At 50.2% G+C, this 19691-nt stretch overlaps 1 protein-coding gene across 2 annotated transcripts in view; it reads left to right on the top strand.

Moving 5' to 3' along the window:
- The window catches only part of LOC115937844 (uncharacterized), a 71279-nt gene extending 60638 nt beyond the window's left edge, over window positions 1–10641 (top strand). The window contains exons 6-7 of one of the 2 annotated variants that reach the window (XM_081799110.1): window positions 4560–4626; window positions 9812–10641. In XM_081799110.1, coding sequence (XP_081655236.1) covers window positions 4560–4626; window positions 9812–9905 — 161 coding nt within the window. In that variant the 3' untranslated portion in view covers window positions 9906–10641. Of the gene's footprint in view, window positions 1–4559; window positions 4972–9811 lie in introns of those variants that run through there. The other variant, XR_014138848.1, reaches the window with a different exon arrangement.
- Window positions 10642–19691: the final 9050 nt, after the last annotated feature.

Here is a 19691-nt window from a genome sequence, read left to right on the forward strand (position 1 = left end):
TAACTGCCATCCTCAGGGTGGTTGCTAAGCACAGCAGGTTGTGGTAAATCATCTGCAATGAGCAGGCATTCCCCCCAAAAGAGTAAGGTAAGGGGGACTCTTACACCCTTCCCTGCTCTGATTTCTTTCCTATCCCATCCTGAATTTACTGTGCTTTCCTGGCCAAAGAAACTCATCCCCGGGGAAAGTTAGCTGCCATGGTTCTGGGGTGCTAGGTAAAACTGGGGGATTTTGTGTCTTTCAACTGGGGTCAGGCAGAGGTGGGTCTGGTTGATTTGGGTATAGTAATGCCTGGAGACCCCGAGTGACCAGGTCCCGCTGAGTGTAGGGTGGAAAATTATGTAAACAGAGCATTGGAGGAAAAGGGAAGCCTGCAGGGGAGGGGAGCAAGGAGAGACCCAGGCAGAGGGGCGCTGAGTGAGTCCCCGAGGTGGAGGGTCCGATAATGTGCGCACTCTGGGTGCTGCTCAGCAGAGCCCCTTGTGGGGCCTCCCACCCTCTTGTCTTCCCTCCTTTCTTCCAGAGATAGAATCCACTAGAACCGGTCAGCGTAGGTTTATGAGAGCACCTCCTCCTCCCAAGGCACTAAAGAAGTGCAGAATTGTTAGACACGGACCGTGTCCTTGAGAAGCATAGCCTGAGAAGGGGTAAATAAGAGGTTCCTTCAAGTGCTCGCTAATTTAAACAGTACTTATCAGAGGCTTTACTATGTTTCGAGGGCGAGACGGGGAAGACCCGAGGGGATGAACAACGTGTCAGGTGGGGATCGTCGCTGTTATTCAGAGCAAGAGCTTGGGGTGGAGGGGACTAGGGTGAAGCCCCTGTGCTGCCTTTGGCGGAGTGGTCGGGGAAGGTCTCAGTGAGCAGGGCGCAGGCCTGACCCGAAGGGAGATGCGGCGCCCCCCACCCCCATCTAGTGCCGTCCATGGTCATGGTGACTTTGCTCCCTCGCTGCGAGAAGGTGCGCTGTCTCACAGCTCGGTTCGACATCCAGACACCTTCGGATCAGCAACTGGAAACCGAGTCTTGCCCAGAAAATCCCGAGCAGGCTGTTGTCCTACTGACCGGCCAGTGCACTTTGGTCCCATGCACCTGCTCGGCAGCCCCTGCCCGGTGAGTAAACAAGGGACACACAGCAAGAAAGCCAGCCCCTAGCAGCAGAAGTTGGCACTTGTCTCTGGCTCTCTTGTCACTCTCGGTCCTGCTTGCTTTCTTTGGTGCCGAGAGAAAGCAGCCGAAGCTGAAGCCGGCCAGCCTGTGAGCTCACGGAGTGCCTGCGCCCGCCCGGGTCAGATCCCCAAAGCCCAGCCCTCAAGCTGGCATCTTTCTTCCCCTTTCCTCAGAACAGAGCCCACCTGGTTTTAAAACCTTCTGGCCCAGGGAGTAATTTTATCTTGCCATATCTGCCCCAGTAAAGCTGAAGTCAGGAGAGGTGTGTTTTGTCAAAGCCGCCTGGTGCCCAGAACATGTCTCTGAGCTCCTACCCACACCCTTTCTTCAAAAACAGGAAATCACCTCAGGCCAGTGTCAATCAGCCCCCACGCCCAGGGGTTTAGATTGCACTGGTGCTCAGAAAGTCGGTTTAAGACTTGGCAAGTGAGGCCTCTTGAGGGCCCAGCCATTTTCCTTTTGTCCTCTTCCAGTCTTCTAGATTTCTCTCCCTGCCCTCCCCTTCAGCTTGGGATTCAGACTCTTGCTTCTTGGATGAGACGTGGGTTCTGCAGGTGGGCAGTTGTCTGTGCTGGTTGGAATAAAGGATGAGGCCTTTGATTCTGGAACCCACTGTGGTTTCTGTTATTGGACTGATGGGTTGATTCTACTGCCTTGCGGCCGATCTGGTACATTCACGTATGTCATCCTCAAGAGCGAAAATACCCATAAAATACCACTTTTGCTTTTTAGGAGGAATGCTTTGGGCTTCATCTTGAGTTGCTAGTGTTATTTTAGGGTAGAGAAGACACAGACGTGGGGACTCAGGTGGCTGGGGATGGGGGGCAGGAAGAAAGGAGTGCCACCAGGAAGTCATTCCTGCAGGGCGTCTGGCTGTGCTGATCCCAGAGTATGAACCGCCCGTGTCAGGCACGGCAGCCAGGCCTGAGCCACCTCCTTGCACACCCCGCCATCTAGCTGGCATAGCTCGTCCTCCTTGTCTGTCACCTGGCCACGTTCCCCCCCTCCTTCCTCTCTTCTCCCAACGTCTGCTCCTTCTGATCTTGCTTCCTCTTCTAAATCAGAATTCCTTCCTGCAGACATCGGAGGCCCGTAGTACTGAGGGATGGAATGGGTCATGAGTGAATGTGCTCTCTTGCTCTGTCACTGCTTTATTGGATCATCGGTGACAGAAAACTGTAATACCACGGAAAGGAATCCAAAGATGAAATTGGTTGCTGGGGAGGGAAGAGAGGCGTTGAAGCCAGGAGCCGACAAATCCAAGAATGGGATGCTGTGGGAGGGATTCATGCTGGGTCATCTTTGAGGGCTGCCCCCAGAGGCTGTGTTTCCTGTACCTCCAGCTCCTGAGGGGCGGACTTCCTTCTCCCAGCATTTAGCTGCCACCTCGTCTGCCCTAAGACCATCTCTGGGACTACCAGAGTGTGCCTTCTTGGAAACACATGTGGCAAGGACTCTGGATTCCTCCAGGCTCGGAAATGCCCGGTGGCCAGGAGGAGGGTGACCTGGTGGGTCGCAGAGCTCCCACTGGGAGAGAAGTTGAGAAAGTTTACAGCTTTGTCTTGGGACATTTACTAAGTCATGTTTTAAGAGAAATCCCATCCGATGCAACATGAACCCACCGCCGAGCGGTGAGATGCATAGGTTCTCAGGCTCTGAGACCCTATGGGAGATTGCCTATAGGGCCCCATAGCCTGGGAAACTGGCCTAGAGGTTTTATAGAGTGACTAATATCCTACAGGGATCATTTGGGTCCCAGGACTTGCAGCGGGGTCAGCAGCCCAGCCCCCCTTGGAGCAACACCCCTGGGACTGTTCATGTCCATCTGGAAGAAACTCGTCTCTGAGTCTGGTTCAGGGCTTATTTCTCTTTCCCACCTCTCACCCGGCCGTATGATTTACACATCATTTTACATTTTATGTTGGGAAATCCCAAAGCATCTGAAAGGCAAGCAGAGATACTCAAGCTGCAGCCAGAGGTAAATGTGTGTTGGGTTGGGGGGAAGGGAGGGGCTGCAAGGAAAGGAGAGAGAGAATGAAAAAAGGAGAGAGACACACACACACACATAGAGACGGAGACAGAGACAGAAACAGAGAGAGAAGAATGTGGAAGGAAAATGGCCAGGAAGAAGCCGGGTCTCTAAGACTTACTACTGTAATATTATAATTAATAATTCTGTCATATTTGCTACTGCATGGCAACATTGTAGATGTTTGGATCATAGAACTGGGCGAAACAGTATCACAAGAACAAAAATCCCTTCTCCCTCATTTGGGGACTTGGTCTAGCAGGGGATGTTCTATGTTCAGAGGAGTAATCAGTTGGCTCTGACCCGGAGCTTGTTCCCCATTGTCTGGCTAAACATGGCACCTGCTCGGTTACTGTCATCCAGGGGGAGAAGGAGCACCAAATCCTTAATCACCACGCATGCGCCACTATAACTCCTGATTTCACCCCACCAGCCTGAGTCCCTGGCAAGTGGATACATTTACAAGACTTGGTTGCTATTCTTTTGTGTTAATGACAGGTAAAGCGTGGAGCTGGTCCAAGGAGGCAGAGTGGTGGCGTGGAAATGCCTGGGATTTGCATGACACTTAAATGATTTTAAATCCTGACTTGTTGGCCATATGGCTCTATTAAAGCCCTTTGAGGGGCACCTGGGGGGCTCAGTCGTTAAGCGTCTGCCTTCGGCTCAGGTCATGATCCTGGGATCCTGGGACTGAGCCCCTCATTGGGTCCCTGTTCAGCAGGAAGTCTGCTTTTCCCTCTGCCTCTGCCCCTTCCCCAGCTTGCGGGCACTCTCTCTCTCTCTTCCTCCCTCCCTCTCTCAAATAAATAAATAATTTTTTTTTTCTTAAAGTGCTTTGAGATTCAACTTCTCCCTATGGATAGTGTCAGAGTGCCCCTGAGGATCTCATATATTGCACTGCATATAGTAATTATTCGATAGATAGAAGCCCTTCTTATAAACTAGTGTAATTGTCTAATTTTGTTGGGTGAATCTAGAACCCAGACTGGCACTTTACACAGGGAAGGGATTCTGTAAATACTTGTTGGGTAGAACTGTCAAGCTACTCAGGGTCCTAAAACCCAAGTCTCTGCACTCAAATGCAGGGCTCTTTAGAATTGATTTTACCTGTTCCTTTTCTTTTTGTTTTTTTTTTTTAAAGATTTTATTTGTTTATTTGAGGTAGAGAGAGAGAGAGAGAGAGCACAAGCAGGGGGAGCAGCAAGTTCTCCACTGAGCAGGAAGCCCGCCATGGGGCTCGATCCCAGGACTCCAAGATCATGACCTGAGCTAAAGGCAGACACTCAACCGACTGAGCCACCCAGGCGCCCCTCACATGTTCTTTTCTGAACAGGCTTCTTCTCTGCTTTCAATCCCACAGACCACAGAGGCTCCGACATGGTCCTTCTTCCTGAGATGGGCTCGGTGGAGGATGTGCTGTGGATGCAGTGAGTTTAGCTCAAGGTGCTTCTCTGGGAGCAGCAGGAGCTTCTCTAAGAGGCTGAGTTGGGGGTTCCATCCAGAAGAGGAACTGGCAGATGATGCTCTCTCCACTGCATGCCTGGCTGGGGGTTGATAAGTGATCTTCAGAGACGTCAAGGGAGCTCTCTCTTTCTGCTTCCTTGCAAAACCATGACTCAGGAATATTGTTCACATCCTCAGGATGGCATGGGAGCTAAAAATAAACCATGACCGAACAGACCCCAGTGAGGAGCAGTGGGGTGGGGGTGGCGAAGAGCTGAGAGCAGGGAGATAGGAGATGGAAAGATGCCAGTGGAGCCGTAGGGCGGAGAGCAAGGGGAGGAAGAGGGGGAAGAGGGGAGGGGAATGGACGTTGGACAAGACACACGCCTTGACACAGGACAGAGGAGAGCGAGGTGGAGAGTCTTGGAAAGAAGACATGTCTATTGCATACATGAACTACAAACGTGAATTTAACGTTTGAAATAACAAAGGCAGTATGGAGTCTCGGCTCAAGGTCACCAGCCGCTCTCCTTGATCCTACCCAGGGCATCCCCACTGCTCTCTCTTCCTGAGAGATGTCGTAAATGTCTTCGGTTATCAGTTCTATGCTGGGAACCCCAAATCTTCATCTCTGACTCTAATCTCTCACCCGAGTTTGGTCAGTATCTTCAACTGCCTATAGCAGTGGATTTCCCATGTAATTCTGAGGAGCCCCGAGGATCTGAGAGGCAGGTGGAGGGGTGCTGAGGGGCTAGGGCTCCCAGCATGCCTACTTTTAAACTAGCGCATCTCCCTTTCAATCTACCATATGTATTAGGTTCCTCCTAAGATTTTGCTTGCTGCTTAAAATAAATTTGGCAACCATTGGATTTTAGGTTGAAACCATCTTTGCTAAAATTTAAAATGTCCCCAATTAGGGGTGCCGGGGTGGCTCAGTAAGTGTCCAGTATCCGACTCTTGATTTCTTGATCTCAGAGTCGTGAGATCGAGCCTTGCAACGGGCTCTGCTCTGCGCATGGAGCCTGCTTAAGATTCTCTCTCTCTCCCTCTGCCCCAACCCCCTCTGAAAAAAAAGTCCCCAATTAAACGTGCCCCTCCCCCTATCTGTTCTCCATTTTCCTCTTCCCTCCTTTCCTTTGCTATTACAACCATCCTCCCAGTCCTTCAGACTCCAGAGCTTGGGGTACACTGAGGTGCCTAATTCCCACCTCCTCAGGAGATCTCGTCTATGGCCTTGGAAATGCCTCTCGGATTCGTCACTTTCTCCTCCACCTGCTGTGGCACCGTTGGTCCCATTGTCTCAGGGCCGAGATCGCCGTGGCATCTGACCATCTTTTCTCTCCTCCCCGTCTATGCCACACAGCCCTGTCTGACTAAACTTCCTTTTCCATCTTTGTTAGTTTGCTGCTCACTTTTTGGAACCCTTCAGTGCTCCCATGGCCTTTCCTGGAAACCCTCCACCCAGAATTCTGAAGGCCCTGCTGGCGCAGAGGTTGACCAGTTGGATCCATCACTCCGACTCACTCTCCCATCAGACTTTCTTCTCTATGTGAGGTGCACACCTCCTTCAGCTCTGCTCTTTTTTTCCCCACCTGGGAATATGCCCCACTCTTTGTTAACTGTCCCATTGTTGCCTATCCTTTGAATTTCCTCAAATCTAACCTTTGCCACTTTTCTTCTCTAAGACTCCCAAATTATTGTAGCCCATTCTTTGTTCTGAATCTGTGTGATTTCTTCAGTCTGTAATGCTTAGCTTAGTATTTGTTTATACTCAGGTCAACCCCACTCCTGGCTCAGGGCCTGGCCCCATCCCCTTACGCTGCGAGTGCCCTCCATACCCCACCTGGGGGCCCTGGGCTTCTGGGTCTGTCATGCCCAACTCTTTTTATTGCCTCACCTTTCCTAAGGACCTCTTAGGCAGACCCACCTTGTCCCTGAGCCACAGGTGTTGCGGGCCTGGACTTCACAGATACGTCGATCTATTGCTTTGGATGACTTTCAATATCCAGGGTTTTGACTCTACAAGCAAGAATGGAGTGTCCCCAGCCTTTTTGTTTTCCCATCCTCAGTGGGGCAACCTGGACACATTCTTACTCACTGCACCACAGCTATACCGGCCCTTTTTGTCTCTGGGACATGACAGGCTACTCCAGCCTCTGCACTTGACATCCCCTGCCACCATCTTCGGCAGGGTTGCTCCTACTCACCCTTCACTTCCTAGGGGAACACTAGAAGTCACTTTGTAGGGGGACACTTGGCTGACGGAGGCGGATGGCCCTGCAGTATGCTCTCAGTGCATCTTATGCTTTTCTTTCATGGTGCTTTGTGCACCTGCAACCATATGATTAGTTCTTTACTGACACACTTTCTCCAGTGGCCCATATGTCCCATTTGGACAGGGACCTATTATGTAGTATTTTCTGCTTTGCTCCTGACACTGAGTATACGTAGTGCCTGGCTCAGAGCAGGATATGTTTGTAGAAGACGTACTTTGGATTTGACTTGGAGTTAGAAGCCAGTTGGTACAGGACCCAAGGAGTCTACTTCCCAGACACACTGTGGAAGTTGTTCGTCTTTTCTTCTTGTGTTGAGCCCAGGGTCAGCCTGGAGAGGACATCCCTGCCCTACTGCATTTTCTTGCATTCCTTGCAATAAAAAAAAAAATCCCTCTCTGGCTTCAATTCTCCTTGTCCACCCCGAGCCTGACCCTCCCCCTGCCTCCCCCAGCCCTGGCACAGATCAGAGGCTGGCAGGCAAAGGAACACAGAAGACAACCCTTGTGCCTATCCCTCCTGTCCCAGTGCTGGGCCAGGTCCTTCCCTGTCTCCTGGCTCCACAGGAGGCTTCTCACACTCCCTGTGGGGAAAGTCATGGACAGGGACGGATGAGCTAACAGTCAGCACGGGGAAGACAGCAGCCTCCTCAGCAGGACGTGGCTCTGGGAAATGCAGCCGGAGCCCAGGGGGCACAGGGGTGGCACGTCTGAGAGAGAGCCCAGCAGAGGACCAGTCACATGAGGCAGAGAAGCTCCATCCCGCATTAGTCCACCCAACCCTGTGTTCACTGAGCGCCTGCCATCCTTCCTGTCCTCATCGAGCTCCTGTCTAGTGGGGGGCCTCAGATCCCCTCCCATGAGGTCACCAAACCATGGTTACAGATGGATCTCAGGGCCAGGAAGGAGCCAACAGTGTCCTGAGGTGGGGAGCTATGTGACCCCTGCTTTGGACCTGAAGGTCAATGTCAGGAATAAGGTTAGGTGATGAGATTTTCCTCCTCCATCCCGCTGATTGTTCTGTCGGTCAGTGACTTTTCTCTCTTTGCTCAGCTTGGGTCCACTCCGTTTTTCCCATCCCTGTTCTCTCCCTGCTGGTTCTTGTCAATCTTTGGTTTCTATTTATCAGGAGCTTTGATAGCCAAAAAGCTTTCCTTTTCTTTTGCACTTGGCTTTTTCCAGTGAATCTCTGCAGCCCTAGGTTCTGGGTCATCCCCCCAAATCACCAGATCTCACAGACTTGGAGGGGCGGAAAAGACCTAAAAAGTAAGCGGACCCAGTACTTTGCTCTCTGGTTCTCTCTAGATCTGTGTGTCTCATTGTTCTCTCTGCCTCTCTTCCCCTCATTCACTATTGCCCCTTCTTTTCTCCAGTTCTGTCCTTCTTCCTGGTGTTTTATCCCATCGGTCCTGCAGGATGACAAGTGGTCACAAGGTAGGAAGGAGAGCCTCTCTCTGAGGTCAGCTCATCTTTTCACCCAGCCACATGGAAAGATCTTGTTTTAATTATGGTCTTCTGATGGGGGCCAAGTCAATGCGCCACAGTTCTACACCTATCATCTCATCCCTCCCTGCTTTTGTCCTATGCTTCTTTGTTCTGTCAAACTCAGGGGAGAAGGAACTAGGCAATTTACTTTTCCTTTTCTAGAGAAGGGAGAATGCAGGGATGGCAGGACCCAGAAACGTTGGGACTGTGCTTTTTGGTATGTGGTACTTCACTTTTGTTAAATCCTCCCTGGTTCCCTTTCTTTCTCGATGTCAAATACTTTACGAGTAGAAAAATGACATGTCAGATGTGAGTGGTCTTTCTCCCCTGATTATCAAGGAAGCTAGGCTCTGTGGCAGGCTACGTGCACAAACACAGGGATGCTGTGGTGATTGCTTGGGGGGGGGGATGTGAGCCACAGTGTGGCCACTTATTAGCTGTGTGACCTTGGGGAAGTGACTTCATCTTTCTGAGCCTCATTTTCTCATTTATCAAATGGAGACAATATAATAATTACTTCCTAGATGGTATGTGAGGATTGAATCTATTCAAGTATCTAAAGCACTGGGCATGGTGCCGGATGCAGACTCCTCATTTCAATTACGAAGCACATACTGCACACCTCATTTGTACAGAGCCTGGACCATGCCTTTGGGGGGTATAGAGAAGAAGTGGCCAGGACTGGGGAGATCTGGTTACAGACCTGGTCCCCTCCCCTGCCTGGGGGGGCCTGGGTCTGAGCTGGAGATGGGGGCGGCCAGCAGCCAGGCCCCTCTCCCCAGGAGCTGGGGCGCACATGAAAGCCTGTCATACCTCAGGAACCCGCCGCTGTGCGGAGCATCTGGATGTTCTTAGATCTCTGTCTGGATTCCTTCTGCTTGTCTTGTAGAATCACTTATCAGCAGCAAGCAGACCAGGGCTTTGGCTTTCCTCTCTGTGGCCCAGCCCCGCTGCCTTCCTATCCATAAACACCGTGGAGCAGGGGACAGGAAGGTGGCTCCGGGGCCTGCAGATGAGGCTGCCCTGGGAGCTGTCCCTCCTAGCCCCCACTGACCACAGATGCTACAGCCGGGCCTCCTCTTGTGTCCAGCTGCCTTTAGCTGCCCACCCAGTCAGTGGAGAGGGGCTTAGGGATCGGGTAGAAATTTCAAAATTGTTCAGAGAGTGTGAATATTGAGAGTAGCCTGTAGTCTCCATTCACCACACCATTCCCACAAGAAGAGTCCTCAGTCAACCCTCTTCCGTCAGCGCGCGGTGCCACTTTCTGAGCATAGACCGACCCCGTCTCTTCCTCACTCGAAGGAACTTATGAATCTGTGGGGAAGGCTGGTTGCAGCTTGGGGAACAGGCCATTCCGCTGTGGTGTCCCCCCAGACTAGAGGAGGCCTTGGCCTTTGTGGTTCTGTCCCCAGGGGGCCTTCTAGGCCGGGTTCCAGGCCGGGAGCAGGAAGGGAAACTATCTGGGGAACGAGGCTTTGGACACCCCTTCAGGTCACTCTGAGGTAAGATTGTTCATTGTCTGTCCTCAGTTTTGTTTCCCTCTCAAGCAGCAGAAGACACCATCATCCCTCCCTCCTGGTGATGCTTTCCTCGCAGGGCCTTCCAGAAGACCTTCTTTCCGGTTTTATCCCTACTCTGCGGTCTTTACTCAGCCCCTTCTGTTGGCTCCTTGCCCTCCCACCACCTCAACACTGGAGGGTCCTTGGCTCTCGGTTCTGGGTTCTTCTTTCCTCCCCGGTGAACTCATCCAGTCTTGTGGCTTTAAGAGGCAGTGATATGGGAGGTCAACCTCATGTTTGTATCTCCAGCCCAAACCCCCTTCTGACTCCAGACACACAGGGGACACCCACAGAGCAGACCCCCCGGAATGTGGCCACAATGGGACTCCTGACTCCAGCCTTCTCCCCACAGCAGGGCTCCCATGCTTCCAGATTCTGAGGCCCAGATCCTTAGAGGGTGCTTGACTCCCCAGTTTCTTAGAGCCACATCCAGCCTGTCGACAAACCCTGTTGGCTCTACTTTTAAACTCTGTCCAGTATCCACCAGCTTCTTGTCCCCCACATTGCCACCCGGCCCGTCGGAGCCACATCGTGTCTCGCCAGAGCTCTGCACTGGCTGCCTCCCCCACCCGGTCCGTGCTGTCCTCCCGGCAGTTTGCCTCGCAAGGAGCCAGAGGGGACAGACCACTCTGTCAGGTTCTCCTCTCCCCCCACCTTGCTCATGTCTAGCCGAACGTCACTTCTGCCATCCGTCCTGCTCTGAGCCTTCTGTATGAAAGAACACCCACCCCCCATCCCCTTCCCGGCACCCCCATCCCAGTATTGCCCCACGGTGCTTCCATCGTTTTTTTTTTTTTTTAGATTTTATTTATTTATTTGACAGAGAGAGACACAGTGAGAGAGGGAACACAAGCAGGGGGAGTGGGAGAGGGAGAAGCAGACTCCCTGCCAAGCAGGGAGCCCAATGCGGGACTTGATCCCAGGACCCTGGAATCATGACCTGAGCCGAAGGCAGACGCTTAACAACTGAGCCACCCAGGCGCCCCCATCATTATTTCTTAGGCTCTCTGTTTACCGGCTCTGTCCCCTCACCAGGTTGTAAACCCCACTAGGGCAGGGACCTCTGTCTTTGTGTCCCAAGAGCCTGTTGACACATCACAGCTTCTGTGTAATGGACAGAGCATTGCTGGGCTTGAAGTTTGGTTCCTTCTCACCCTCAGCCTGTGGGCTGGACACCACTTCCTTAGGAACCGTCCCAGATAGAAGGGGGAGCTTCTAGCCCTCTCTGCTGCTCTCTGTCAGGACCTTCCTCCAGAGCTTGTTGTCACAATGTGTAAAATGCATATTTACTTGGGTCCTTGCTGGTTTGTAATCTCTCTCCCTGGACATCAGTAGTGTGTTTGCTTTATTTTCCATGGTGTTCCTAGTAACTGGCAGAGGCCTATCAAGAGCACAATATCTACCTATCATTTATCTATCTATCTCTCATCAGGTAAGATAATCTAGCTATCTGTCATCTATCTATCTATCTTGAATGAAGGATTTGAGGCTCAGGGACGCCCATAGACACAGAGCTAGGAGGGGGAGACAGCCTTGAACCTGGGTCTGTCTGCGTGTGTGTATGCACATGCACGTGTGTGTGCATGTGGGTGTCAGGATCCACGTTTGTCCTCCAGTACTGCCCTGTGCGGGCATCTGCTCCCCCCATAGGGAGGCTGGTCCAGGGCTGCCATACCTAGTGCTTCAAGAGACCCCTCTATTCTTCAGGCTTCTGTATTCTCAAGAAACCTACTCTGAGCCCCACTGCCCAGCCCTGTGAGGTCCCATGACTGCCTACTGGCCTCTGAGCCCTACCAAATCCGTGGCTTCCTAGGGAACAAAGGGCCCAAAGTCCTGTCTGTGTGAACACAGAGCCCGTGGCCTTGGGAGGTTTTGAATATGACATGGCAGCACCTGAATGACCTCCAAGCGCAGGGTCCCTCCTGTCCAGATGCCGCCGAGCAGGAGCCAGCCGCACCGGGCCTGGCTCAGCAACGCGAGCCCCTGTGGGCACAGCTGAGGGCCCCCCAACGGTCCTCCCCGCCGTTCCCCGCCCGAGCAGGTGCAATGCTCACATCTGCCTCCCACGAGGAATCCACTGCTCTTTTCTACAGGAAGGGAAAGGGAAAGAGGAAGCAAAACGAGGTCCTCTCTAAAAGCAGAAGGAGAGAAACCAGGGGCTACGCTTCCAAGCCAACTGGAAAGTGCCTTGAATTCGCTGACGAGACCGGACGGGGGAGGATGGGCACCTCACCCCGTGGCCACAGGCAGACCCTGATCTGGCTGTGTAGCCCCCAGCAGCCCCCAGAGAAGGAGCAGCCGCCTTTCCAGAGAGGCTCGGGCCTGCCCCCTTGGAGCTCCGTGCTGGCTCCAGGCAGGTGTCTCCTGATGCTGCAGCCGAGCCTCCAGGGGCTGGGCGGTAGGGTGGGACAGCCAGAGACACCCCATCCTGGGCTTAGGGGTCCCGGCAAACCCAGGAGTCTGCTGGTCACTGCTCCACCCTGGTAGCACATGCCCGGATATACGGCTTATCTTTTGCCTCCCTGGGCAGGCAGGATAAGACTAGAATGGCAAGCTGAGTGGAATCATTTAAAAAAAAATTATGAAGCTTTTTTCCACGGTTATAGTATGGGACATGACGATGATGACCCACTGAGGTTCAGCGACTTTCGTGTTTCTACTTGTGTGTGGTTTTGTTTCACTAGCAGGAGGCACATTTTGCTCATCGGCAACATGACAGAGGGCCGAGCCCGGGGCTGGGCTTCGGTGTGCGGTGGCTGGGAAACAGGGCCGGTGGCTCGGGGACTCGGGAGCCGCGAGCACAGCCTGAGCTAGCCATTATTATTGCTTCCCAGCTTGGCGTGCGCGCGTGCACTCACACACAAATACACACATATGTACGCATACACGCATGTACACAAACACGCACACACACTTAATTTGCAACAGGCAAACCCTAAAGCAGCCCATTCACTGCTGTTGCTATTCTATCAAATAAATATAGATCTATAAATAGACTTTGCATTCTACTTCAAAAAGTGAAAAGTGTGCAGAAATGATCTTACAAACAAGCTGAAATGTTGGCTTGCTTTGCGTTGTTTGCTTGGTTGTTGTAGGTATCTCCTGGATTGTGGGCTTTCAGGATTTGGGGAGGGTTTCCCAACTGTATTAGGATGGATTCTTCATCTTAAATGGCTTTTGGTTTCATGTTTTGGATAAAATATGAATCTATATCTTTTTTATTAGATACTTCTTAGAGCATTACTAGTGTTACCTGGCATCTAGACAGAGAGGGGAGGAAAAGAGGAAGGGAGGGACGGAGGGAGGACAAGAGGAAGGAAGGAAGGAAGGAAGGAAGGAAGAAGCCAGAAAGACAACGAGCCCACCTCTCTCCTGGCATGACCATCCTTTGGCTATGGTCAGGGTAAGCCTACGAACAATGGGAAGGACTCACCAGCTCTCACTTCTGGTTCTGCCCTCACAATCACAGACATGGGATCCACCTAACTGTGCCCACAGATGAGATGGACTAACCTCCATTGCCTTCTGATCTCATCACAATTACCACGGGCATGAAACATGGAAACCAGTTTTCACCAGAACATGCTGGAACCATTTTCACAAACAGAGAGACAGCACGGCATCAGAGAGAGCTGAATCTGGGAGGAGGGTGACAGCTCATTAAGTCCAGCCTTGTACTCTTGGCTCCCCGCATCCCCTGTTCACACCTGTGCTTACGTGTAGGTCCTGGGGTCCCCCTCTGTTCTGAGCTGGCCCCGACAATGGCACAGAGTATGCCCTGAATTTGGCTTCATCACCATTTTCAGACCGTATTGTCTTGAGGCCCAAATGATGTGCTATGTAGGGCCTTTGACACAAGCTATAGATGAATCCTTCGTGCCTTGTGGTCTTATTGTCACGTGTCCCTCTCCTGTTGTGCCTTGAGTTTTTTCACCTAACTCTCAAGTCAGCTGCACAGACCGAAGGCATGTCCTAGAGAGAGAAGGTGTCCAGGGGACTGGACCCGGTTTTATGTGTGCCCGGCCCCTGACCGGGCCTTGTCCAGGATGTCTCAGCTCTCAGCACTGCTGTTGACGCAGGATCTGCCCACGTCGGCCCCTCGGCCGACCTTTAGCGCCGAGCTCACCACTCTGCTGCTGGGCAGAGCCAGCCCCGGCCGTGGGCACTTTCCCAGACTGCATCACCCCGGGCTTCCTCCTCCTGCTGCCATCTGCCGTAGTTGCGAGGCCCAGGGGTTCGTGTACCGATGCTCTCGTTCACATGAAGGCAGCCCGCAGATCAGCGCGGTCAGAGGGGAAGAGAGGGGAGATGCCTTGCCAAGCACCCTCAGCTGATTGGAAGCATATCTGGACAGCACCTACTAGCTCTTTAGACCTCCTGTCTCTGAGTTTTCCCCTGGGACCAGCAAACATCCCTGGATCACGTTGTGCTTGGGCCGGGGATGGGCTATACCAGTTGCAAGAGGCAGCTCTAACTAGGAGTTCAATGTCAGTAGAAAATGAGCCAGATTCTCTCTGGTCACAAGCTTTGCCCTGGAAGCAAGGTCAGCATCGTTGTTGGTTATTCCAGATGCTTTCTGGATGGTGCAAACTCCCAGCTTCCGTGCCACGGGAGCCAGCGGGAGCCCCGCAAATACTCAGCCGTGGCTCAGAAGCGAGGCGGCCACATGACACAAACACACAGCCAGCCACCAAGCAGCTCATGCTCCGCTCCACACGCGGCTGTCCCTGACAACCGGCCACAGCAGCCCCACCGCTGCAGGTGCGGATTTGCATGGTGCAGCCTAGCCTCTCCCACGAGGTTTTGCCTATCCAAGTTTCTTTTCTGCTCTTGGGAGATGAACAGCCTCTTTAAAAAGAAAGAAAAACAAGACACTAGTAACTCTCTTCTTGGACCCGGGCCTCAAGGTGTTTCAAAGCCTCCTGTGGCTATTTCTGGCCCCATTGTCGTCGGGGTCTGAGAGGAAGGTCTCATGGCAATTCTTTGCTTTAAAGGCAGAAACAGATCATTGTTTCTCCCGGCTTTGATTTAATGGCCAAAAACAGTTATAGGAAACTGTTCAGCAGATGTTTTATGAAATTCAGAAAAGATTGGGTCTTTTAGAAGGGCTATTTTTAGACAAATGTTTCCTACCATTGGAGGTTTGGTGCTCACAAAAGGGACAGAAAACAGGAGAGGGAGAGAGAGGGAGAGAGAGAGACTTGGAGGAGGCTTTGAACATTTTGATGATCACACTTTGTTCTTCCTTCCATGTTCAGCATGGATTAAGTGGACCTGGGAATGTGTGGAGGACAGGCTGTAGACTGGTTCCAGGGAGGAGGGCTTCACTTTATGGCTTCCTTTCTAAAATGAAAGTTTGTTGGGTGAGAGGAACATCTATATTTTTCATAACTCTCCACCTCCTACTAAATATGGCAGCAAAAGGGAAATGCTTTTTCTCCTTGCCCACGTCCCTGTCTTGCCTCCCTTTGCTTGAATTGACCTTTGCCCCTCTCACCCCATCCCTGCTTGCCTCTCCTTGTGCCTCTTTTCCCTGTTGCACTCTTGGCCACGGTTCACGCTCAGGTCGGGCACAGCCTGCCCTGCGAAGCCTTCCCCAAACTCTCTAGAGTGAATCGGTGTTCCTCCTTTGCAATATGCTGACCATATTGCAAACATGGCATTTGCTGCTTTGCCTTACAATCTATTTCTGTCCCTGGCCCCTTCCTCAGGTCGTAAGCATGATGAGGTTGGGGACTCTGCCTTAACGTACCCTTTCATGCTCTTTACTTGCACTGTTTAGCACACTCGGAGGTACCAAATAGATGTGTATTGAGTGAAAGGGTTGAGGGTAAAATAAGTGGAACAGGCCGGTTAAGGACTTTTATCCCCTAAATTTTACTTCACCTGCAAGAGTAGCAATGAATCTGTCTTTGTCTCTGCTGTTCAAATCAACCCCAAATCTGTTACTGCTGGAAGATAATAAAATAATTAATTATTATTTGGGCCAATACTTAAAAGCCGCTGTGAGAGCATTCAGCGTCAGATATTTTATTCCAAAACTTTTCTTTTCTCCAGCCTACCGGGGGTGGGGGGAGATAGTGTTCTCAGGGGCGGAGAGTTAAGGGTGCGTGGGCCCAGGTAAAAACTCTGGTTCAGGGAGAGGGCCCAGAAGGAGGGAGGTGGGGGGAACTCAGAGCAAGCTTTTCCTCCTTCACTGCTTTTTCTGGAACCACATCCACCTGGAATAAGAAGACAAGGGTGGCCACCGCCGATGAAGATGGACAAAGGACCTCCCATGTTCTTCTTGTCCTGGGGCCTCTGGCCAGTGTCTCAGAGTAAGGTGGGCAGAACAAAAGCCAATCACCCCCAAAGTTCTGGCTACCCCTGCACCTCAGCCCAGGAAGAATGAGGTGCTCATTTCATTCTACCCCTCACTCTCCATGGTCGCCTAAGCTTCTCAAGAAGCTAACTGAGCACGGTTCAGAGAGCACTTTTAACTGCTGAAGCTTAGGCAAGTTCTGGTATCTGGAAAATGAATCATCATGGTGTGGGTGAGGCCCAATGCCTGCATCGCTGTGCTCTGGGCAAGCACTTTAGAATTTCCTGGAAGCTGAACCCTGGCAGAGCTCCCTTTTATGTCCCACTGCCCGGAATGAATGCATCCTCATCCTTTTGTTTTCTTAGAGTTATCTTTCTTTTTGGAGACTTACTGTGTTCTAGTTACTGTGCTAACTGCATGAGAAAATGATCTCACTTATCTTGAAGCTACTTTTAAAAGCACAAAATATAAAGATGCTTCCTTATTATTAAGGAACATTACCTTTTTATGTCCTCAATAACCCTCAGAGCGGAGTTCTAGTCTTACCCTTGGTTTCCAGATGAGGAAACCATAATGGGTAGACAGATTAAGTGAACATCTCAGAAGCAAAGACAGAAATTTCCTGCTAAGGTAAAGTGGACTCAAAGTGAAAGAAATGCCAAAAGATATGAAATGTCAATACTTTTCTAAAAACAAGCACAACAGCTTATTGGAGAGAGCTAGCAAAGTTGTTTCCAATGGAGGTGGGCTTTTCCCCAGGGCATAGCTAACCTGATTTATTTACCTTATCTGCTATGATGAAGCCATTGGTCCAGAGCTCAGCGAATATTTGCTGAGCACTCCTGTAGCAGTCAGTCTGGACTAGGTTATGCTGTGGAGGCAAACACCAAACCTCACTGGCTTGAAGCAACACTCCTTACTCATCAACATCGCTGCATGAAGGTCACAGGTTGGTGGTGGTTGTGACAGCTGGGGGACTATGTTCAATAGCATCTGAGTGACTCTGGGCCCCAGGATGATAAGCAGCTGTCACCTGGCACATGCCAGAGAGAAAAACAGAATGGTTGAAACTGTGCATGGGCTCTCCAAGCTTCTGCCAGAAATGCTCAAATTTCATCAGTGAAAGCAAGTCCTAAGGCTGCTCCCAATTTCAAGGGCACAGGGAAGTGAGATTCTACCATGTGCCCAGATTGGGGAAGGACTACAACATTTGGAGAACAGATTTGAGGTGCTTACTATTGGGTTAGGTATTGTGGAACAAATAAAATAGACAAGAGTCCTGATCCCGCCCTCAAGGAGCTATTTATGTAGATGGGGAACCAGCACTTGCCGTAACATCCAGTGGTTGAAGACCATGGTTAGTTGGTGTAAAATAATGTATCCTGTTGAACCACAAAGGAAGGAATAGTAGGATTTCAAATACAGTGTTTCAAGCTGTGAGGAGGCAAATGAGGAGAATCTGATCTGCAAAAAATGCCCTAGATAGTGTGATGTTCAAATAGAAAGAGTAATTACACAAATTTTGGAGATGAAAGGATCCTCAGAGATCATCAGATTTAGTTTCCCTAACTTTTCCCTCGTCTAACACTTGAGAAGCCTCCACTAAAAATGTGGATCATCTAGTTTCTTGTTCCCTGATAAACTGTAAGCTCGAAGAACAGATATTGTTTTATCTTTTATTTTTAGCTCTTATCAAATATCTGGAACACAGAAGGGCTTATTACACGTTGTTTGGATGAGTTAATCCTGCTAAGCCCATTTCATAACAGGTTTCTTAGAAGAAAGAGAGTTGGAGGACCACCCATGGAGAGTCACCAGCATCATCAAGTGGGCTCAAAGCACTCTCCTCAGGGAAGGTTCTCAGCACTCCTGTTCTTTCCCCCACAGACCAGCCCACTCTGGCTCAGCACATGTTCTGTTTCTTGGACACCTTCTTACCTATACGTTTTTGCCTGGCCACTCCATAAAGAAAACAACCAGGTCTTCTACAATAGCAATTGTTTAGAACAAATACACTTCCCTTGCTTAGATCAGGGTCAGCAGGGCCAAGAATCCTAAAAACACTGATTTTTTTTTTTTTTAATGCTGAGACTCTACATGAATCCTCTATCCCACCACTGTTTTTACCTTTGCAGAAATGGAGTCTTGGAGAGCTTGCGAGACGCTCTCGAGGTTTCCTAGAATTCACTGGGTCATCTGTGCTAGAATCCAGGTCTTTCGACTTACATCTCACTGTTCTTTATGTTCTGTAATGATGCACATATTTCCTTTTAGACATGCTGATAGACTTTGTATTGATACCTAAGACCTTATATTTTCCCCTTCATATCAAGACAGTGTTTAAAGCAATACAGAAACAACTAAAAGAAATCAAAATAATGTGATTTACATACAAGGAGAAGAGCGATGCAATGCCCACAGAAAGCCTTTGCTTACCAAGAAAACCTCACTTACGTGAATGACATCAGTGCTGCCTGGGTTGGACCTTGAAATCCCGGAGGGAGCAGATCACCTCTTTAGGATATCATGAACAGGCAGGCTCAATTCTCATTAGAGATTAGTTTGGCGGGAAACAGATGAGATTTGAAATTAGATTTGACACCATTTGATTTCTGAGATTCAGTTTTGTTATCTGTAAAATAGGTTAATAATCCCACCTGGCCTAATGTATATGTTGTCTTGTTTATCCAATAAGACATTGAGAGTCTGGATGAACTGCGTGCAAATATTAGTTGTGGCTAGACCCTCCGCCATGGAAGGTAACACCCAAAAGATGATTTCTTCTCCTGAACTTGAGGCAGGAATGGAAAGAAAGTGGAGTTAGCCTAGGTTATTGACCATGACTGCTTCTAGTTCACCCATCATGTAGTGTTATAATAGGAAAGAGGCTAAAAGGAGAAAGTGGAAGAGTAGAGCAATGGGAGACCTGGTGAGGGTCAGTTGAGGACCAAGGAGGGTGGAAAAGGAAAACAACCACCTCTCAGAAATGGCGGAAGAGTTAAAATTATCTCATGAATAGCAGCAATGGTATTGCCTCTCACTTCTCTTCTCTGAAAGCACGGGTTCTCCAAAAATAAACCAAGGGCAGAAAGGTAGTATAACACTGTGGTCACTAATATGGGCTTCAGCCAGTCAGATTGACTTGAATTTGAATTCAGATTTACTTGTATGTGACCTTAGGCAAATTGTTTAACTTCTTGTGGCTTCATTTTTTTCTTTCAGCAAAATGAGAATAATAATATCACCTCCCTTAAGTGTTGTTAACTGAGATAATGCATGCCAAGGGTCTAGTTCAGGGCTGGATAAAGTAGTAAGTATGCAGTGTTAGCTCTTATTCTTGTTAAGAATGTAGTAATTAGTAGGGGAAATGATTCTTGAATTTGAGCTGAGATATTACCTACCCAGGCTTCTCCCATACAAAGGAACCCAGAA

This window comes from Leptonychotes weddellii, chromosome 11, assembly GCF_054177405.1.
Source record: "Leptonychotes weddellii isolate Sample4059 chromosome 11, ASM5417740v2, whole genome shotgun sequence".
Classification (NCBI taxonomy): Eukaryota; Metazoa; Chordata; class Mammalia; order Carnivora; family Phocidae; genus Leptonychotes; species Leptonychotes weddellii.